This window comes from Epinephelus moara, chromosome 19 (assembly GCF_006386435.1).
Source record: "Epinephelus moara isolate mb chromosome 19, YSFRI_EMoa_1.0, whole genome shotgun sequence".
NCBI classification, from domain to species: domain Eukaryota; kingdom Metazoa; phylum Chordata; class Actinopteri; order Perciformes; family Serranidae; genus Epinephelus; species Epinephelus moara.
In genome coordinates, this window is record NC_065524.1 from 29863518 (window position 1) to 29870614 (window position 7097).

The window sequence follows — 7097 nt, forward strand, 5'->3', positions numbered from 1 at the left end:
AGGAAAATACTTATGGCGCACTATTAGTGCTTCCCTTCATTTTATTTTCATTTAACTTATTGTGTTGCATAAAAACAGAAACTCACTGATGTAATGTGTGTGACTGTAAACATAAACTCTGACAGAGGTCATTACAATAACAAAATCCCCAGAAACAACATCAGGGACATGTCTTTGGATATCCTCAGTGGCAGCTAAAAATTACCATTGAGACTTTTGGGGTTTGACTCAGGGTAAACATCATTTAGCTTCAACGAAGAGCTGGAACAATATGATACATGATGATAATTCATGCACTTAAAAGCTTCTAAAATCTGCATTTATGGAACATTTAGAAGACTTATCTATTATTATCAGCAGAACTTAGACCAGTAAGAAAATAAACAGGATGATGTGTGCTGCAGTATTGACTACCACCGACAGGAGGCACTCTGGTTACAGCGTCAGATCTGCCGCCTCTAGGCTGTGTGTGTGTGTGTGTGTGTGTGTGTGTGTGTGTGTTTCCACAATGATTTTTATTAGTAGACAATAGCGGCGCGCTCAGTGCTTCACCCCGCCTCCTCCTCCTCCTGCTCCTCCTCTCCCCCCCAAAAAACACACACATGAACGCACACCGACCGTGCACACGCTGTGTTTGCCGACATGAATTCAAACTATTACTGTCGTTGAGAAAACAAAGCCGAGGAGGCTGACTGCCCTCACTGCCTGTGCGCTTTTACGCACACGCACAGGCGCGCACACACCCAGACAGACGTGCGCTTTTACGCACAGGCTCAGAATGGGATTTTACGCACACATGCACCGAGAGGAGGGTGCATGACGCACGGCGCAATTACACGAACGAATTTTGGGGGAGAGGTGCACGCGCGTAAATACCGAAAGAGGGAGATTAAAGAGAGCAGATAAAAATGACAGGTTTGTGTTGTTGGAGACATTAAAGGTCGTCAGAGTCGCGGCTTGGAGACGGACGGACGGAGAGGAAGAAGCAGAAAAGAGGATTTGTTGACAAAATCACCAAGTTGGAGAAGCTCCTCCTCTCCGTGATGTAGCCGCGAGTCGGAACCTCCTTAATTACTAATTTCTCTACATCCAAGCCACGCTCTCTCTCTCTCCTCCCTCCCTCTCTCGGTCTGTTTCTATTCTCTCTCTCCACTCCTCCATCCATGCATCTCTCATCCTGACCCTCCTTTCTCTCTCCTCTCTGTCTCTCTTTCGTTTCCAGCCCGGATAACGGAGGTGGACGAGCTTGGAGTTGTTGTTATTTTTTTTCTTATTATTTATTCCTCGTTTTTGGGAGACCCGCCACCGGGCATGGAGGATGTAAAAGACCCGCCGACCGTCCACCGGTCCTCCTCCTTCAGTATCAAGAGCCTCCTGCTGCCCTCCAAGTGCGACAGACCAGACTCCGGTGCGGCGGCTGCTGCCGCCGCCGCAGTCGTCGGCATCCCCGGGACCTTCTCTCCTTCCCCGGGCTCCGACTCTGAGAAGTCGCTGGACCCACCGGAGGTTGACTCCACGGCTGCGGCTTTGGACCCGGAGAAGCCGGGTAAGGAGGAGCAGGGGGAAGAGGAGGAGGAGGGCGGAGGGGGAGGCGGAGGAGGGGACGGCGCCAAGGCCACGCCGGAGCAGAATACTAACGGTAGTAACAGCGGGAAAAACGGGAAATATGACAAGCCTCCGTTCAGCTACAACGCCCTGATCATGATGGCCATCCGGCAGAGCCCCGAGAAGCGGCTCACGCTGAACGGCATCTATGAGTTCATCATGAAAAACTTCCCGTATTACCGGGAGCACAAGCAGGGCTGGCAGAACTCTATCCGGCACAACCTGAGCCTCAATAAGTGCTTCGTTAAGGTGCCTAGGCACTACGACGACCCGGGGAAGGGGAACTACTGGATGCTGGACCCGAGCAGCGATGATGTTTTCATCGGAGGGACTACCGGGAAGCTCCGCAGGCGCTCCGCCACCTCCCGGGGCAAGCTGGCGATGAAGCGCGGGCTGCGCTTCGCTCCTCTCGGCTTGGGGATTAACGAGCGGGCGAACAACCCGCTCTACTGGCAGATTTCTCCGTTTCTCTCCCTGCACCATCACCACCACCACCACCCGCACTACAACGGATCCTCACCCGGGTTTTTGAACCAGGCGGCCGGCTACGGGTCGCTGCTGCCCGCAGTGGAGCAGCTGAGCAACGGGGACCTGGGGCGCTCCATCCTCGGCGGGTCGGCCGCCGGGGCGCTGGGTTTGACGAACAGTTACGGGATGAGCACGTCGCCAGTCGGGCTGCTCTCCGGACAGACTGCCGGGTATTTTGTCTCAGGGACCCAACACGCAGCGGCACCGGGGCCGCCGGGAGGAGGACCGCCTCCTCCGCCGCCGCCGCCGCATCTCCAGCAGAGCGCACAGGGGTTCGGCGGCCTGGCGACCAGCAGCTCCCCGCAGTCCCTGCTGTCGGACTCCCTCAGAAACAGCTCCCTACCGGCCTTCTCCCCGAGCGTGTCCGCGGGGTTCCCCGGGGTGCTGTCCCATCAAAAGAGGGTGACCCCAAACGCCTTCCTAAACTGAACTCCCCCCTTGCCCTCACCCTTCTCCCCCATCACCTCTCCGTGGATGGCACCGGGACGAGGACGCACAAAAGACGTCATGTTAAGGGCAAATAATAAGTGGTAAATATCAAACATTGATCGCAAAAAATATATATGAAGTGACACTTTTTGGCCATATTCTGCCCCGAAGAGCAACGGGTTTATTTTGGTGATTTTTTTTTGTCGCATTTGATTGAAAAAGGGACAAACTTTTGTTACCCGCGGGTTGTACAACTGTAAACTAGACTTGCCAAAGGTAACGCTTTAAGTATATTTCAAGCTATTTATATCTTGTACAAAGATTTTCAGTACTTTCTTTGAGTCTTTTATTTATGTTTTGTATTTATTGTACAATGTATTTAAATTCTATTTGTCAATGTAAACTTATCAGTATTGAGGAAAAGGGGGAGGGGAGGGGGGGTGAAATAAGACATACAGGGTTAATAATTATTTATGAATTTTGAGACAATCAAGGAGAAAATGAGACAATCAAGACTTTTTCTTTTCTCTTTTACTGGGAGGAAAAACTTTTGAATAATAATGAATATAACGCCTTAAAATCAGCAGAAACAATCAGGGGTTTTGAGAGGAAAAATAAGCCTACAAATCATATCTCTACTCAGGTGTGACCCCGGACAGGCCTAATAATAATAATAATAATAATATGAATAATAATATGAATAATAATAAAACTGCTCTCCTGTGAAGAGTTTCCTTCCAAAATAATGATATCCAGGAATAAAGCAAACGTTTTCCCAACATGGTAGACCTGTAGTGAAGCTAAAAATATCCTGACTGCTGCCTTTGAGTGACATAAATGTAGTTTTGGACTTGCCCCTTTAAATAAATAAACAAATAAACAAACACATAAATGGATATAAATGTTTTTGGAATAGAACTCTTCATGTGTAAAATTATGCAAAGCAACGCAGCTGTAACACGAGATTTTGTATGTTTTCTGTTCTTCATCATCAGAGCCCAGATTGTCCACTTCACTTCAGTTGTGTGTGTGTGTGTGTGTGCGTGTGCGTGTGCGTGTGTGTGTGTGTGCAGGCCTATGAGCGTAAAACCTCCTGCGCATGTGTGCTGAGGGCCACCGTACAAACAACAAACTTCCAAATTCATAAGAAAAAAATAGAACACCACTCTCTCCGCCTCCACCCGGTTCTTAAAGACCCGCTGACCTGCTCTAATTTCCGGGTACAAGTTCAAAAGTGACCGGCGGAGGATGGACGGAGGCCTCTGCATGCTGGAGGTGTTTCTGCAGTGTTTTTTGGGAGGAGGTGAACAAACCGAGCGGCTCCAAACGCGCATCAGGCCTCTGCATCACACATACATATAAGGCTGGTGTCAGGTGGAAAACTTGTATCTCCAGATTACCAACTTTTTGGGTGGAAACTAATTTTAAAAAAATACAGAGCATTGTGATTCATTTATAACTCTGGAAACAGTTTGACAAATAAAATCTTAATTCCACTTTACCGGAGCTTTCAACCACATCTCATGGCCTGCCTCCACAGATGGGTCATGCAGCCAAGTGTAGCTACATTTATTTTAGCTGGATGAATTTTTTAAAAAAAATTCTCTTGAGGGGTTTTCTTCAAAACGAGTCCGTCACTTGCACAAAAATCCCCACAATTGGAGATACAAGGTTTCCAGCCAACTGCAATGATATATATGCAACTTATTTTGTATTTTTGGGGAGTAAAAGCTGCACAGTGAGCTTCAATGGCATCTTGAAAAGGTGCATCAGCTGGCCTCAGCAGGGAAGGAAGGCCCGCCATTTAAAATCTGACACCGATATCAGTGTTTCATGTGACGATATTACCTATACCGAGGTTTTAGTGCAAAGACATCGAGGTGTTTTCTTGTATTTTTGCTTTTTATTGACACATTAAAATTTGAATTATGTAGATTTATTTTAAACTGTTGAAGGTTTCACAAAGACCCCGCTTTTGTTTTTTGTAGCCCCCCAAAAATTCATTTTATTATTATTTAAATTTTATTTAGCCGACATTTAATTTACAAAAAAGCACAAAGATGTCTTTTCACTGCAGCCATGTTTATTTGGAAGTACTGGTGGTATGAATGATTTAGATAAAAAAATATATTTTATTCCTCAATAAATAATTTCTTTGGAAATATTCGGTTGCAGCTAGTCAGTATTAAATTACATAACTGACGACACAAACTAGCCTCTGTACTTTTAAATCAGTAAAATAATAACAAAAATAATACAAACTCTAACAATTAGATAAAGTTTTCTTAATGAGTATAATACATTTAAAAAATAAAGATAATTGGAAATACTTTAATAAATCTACATCCACTGATCTCTTCCTGTTTACAAGGAAAACGTCAAATCAAAGTGCACAAAAACTTAAAAACACGTCAATGCAAATTTTTTTTATAAGCACACTGAACAAGCAGTATTTGACTATCAAAGTATTGATCGCTCTGGTATTGATCGGTCTATCCTCAGATCTCAGGTCAGTGCTGTTTGAGCTCTGAAACACAATCTGAATCAAATAAAAGTTGCCTTTGCAAAAATAAAAACTAAAGTAGCAGGAGAGAAAACGAGGCAGCAGATAACGCTGATGATATTTCACAGAGTAGCCATTTAGGGCCGATACGTGTCCTGTGTGAGAGCGATGGTATCAAAATATCAGTAATATAAAAACAGGAGATTTAAGAAATGAGGAAAATGTTGAATTATGATGCAAATTTATTACAATTCAAAGAAATAAAGACATTAAAAAGAAATAAAATCCTGTTTATGTCAGGCTAAAATCCTCCACTTACTGCTCGCGTTAATATTAAACTGCACTGTTGAATACATTTTTTTAATTGTCTTTTTTAAAAGTCTTTTTTGGGCCTTTAACTGCAAAAATACATATAATCTTTTGACTGTAAATGGGCTGCCAGTTGGATTTAATTCAACTTGATTTCAATTTGAGTCTCTTTAGGTTTTTTTTTAAAAATTAATTCCTCCTGTATTTTCCTGTTGATATGGCAAACAGCTGAGCACACAAACAACAAACCAGAAGCTGCTTTCTCCCTCTTTTTTAACTATTATTTTTTTTACAGTGCAAGACAGAAAAAGTTATATAACCTCTGACCAAAATAAAAGCCTCCTGAAGCCCAAACAGAAGCTGACCTTGTCAACACACACACACACACACACACACACACACACACACACACACACACACACACACACATTAAGATACTACACACGTAAACAAACATAGAAAAAGAGAGGATATTATTAGCAAAATAAAAGCACAAATACAGAATACAGGTCTCAAATATTCTACTATTTAAATGAACAGAAGAGAACAGCAGAAGAAGAAACAGGGTTGATTGGCAGCAGGATGCAGACTGATCTGATCCAGCCTCAGTTTCATTAATCTCGCTCCATGTCACTTTTATTTTCCATTTAGGTTTTGTAAAAAAAAAAATATTTTGAAGGTTTTTTTGGGGTTTTTTTTTGGCACTTTTGTTGTTAGCGTTCACCTGTATGAAGTCTGTACTGTCTGTTTTTGTTGCTGTCTGTCCGTTTGTTTTTTTTCAGAGAAACTAAACTTGATTAAAAAGGATGAAATAACCTGAAGCAGAGTTCCTGCCTGGTGATGTGTGCAGAGGGACGGGAAATATCACACTGTAGAAAAATAATTTAATAAAAATCCAGAAGATGTGTTGAGAGGCCCGATCATGGATATTTGAATAATTTTTATTTCTGTTTTTTTTAATAAGTGTGCCTCTCATTTACAGACGGAGGAAGCAGAAACATTTCACCCCGGGATGTTATTTAAACAATCTTTTGAATTAAGTTTCAATTAAATAAGTGATAATTTTTTGAATTACAGAAGAGACTGTTCTGGTATTTTTTAAAGTTACTAATTTAAGTTTATTGTTTTAGAAGTATTAAGAGTAAATTTTCTTCCCCTAGTGACCGTCATTTTTTAAGTGAATTTTTTTTATTAGTTGCATTAATCAGCTGTTTATTTTATTTTACTTTATTTAAATTACTGTGTGACTTTATTGTGGGTGAGTTTTATAACACAAGACTTTAAAGGGAATTTCGAAAGTCATTTTATCCATTTATTTATTTATTTATCGTCTACAAAAACAAATTTGAGAAACTTTCCTTGTGATTTTTAAAAACAAAACCATTCACAGTTGTTAAACAGTACGATGAAGAGATTTTAGTTGCACTTTGATTTATTGACTTATTGTGAGACATTTTTGTTTTCTTGACGACTACTTTAAGCGACTTTGCTCTTACAATGAGTCTGTTTATCGGCCTGATTTACGTTTTATGAGTTATTATTTCTTACACAGTATTTCAGGAGTGTTTAGCATTTAATGCATCGATTTAGATTTTTTAGAATATTGGTGCACTTGCAGAATTATGGGTGATTTTTATTCTTCACGATTATTATTTGTTAAAAGGTTAATTTCACGGGTGTATTTTTTCACTTTACATGACTGAGTGTGTTTCTTCTATTTAAT

The 7097-nt window shown here is 41.9% G+C and overlaps 1 protein-coding gene across 1 annotated transcript; it reads left to right on the forward strand.

Annotated features, from left to right (window-relative positions):
* Nucleotides 1–719: 719 nt before the first annotated feature.
* foxg1b (forkhead box G1b) lies at nucleotides 720–5803 on the forward strand. Its single transcript, XM_050072027.1, has one exon. The coding sequence runs from the start codon at nucleotides 1312–1314 to the stop codon at nucleotides 2560–2562; it is 1251 nt and encodes a 416-aa protein (XP_049927984.1). The 5' UTR covers nucleotides 720–1311; the 3' UTR covers nucleotides 2563–5803.
* Nucleotides 5804–7097: the final 1294 nt, after the last annotated feature.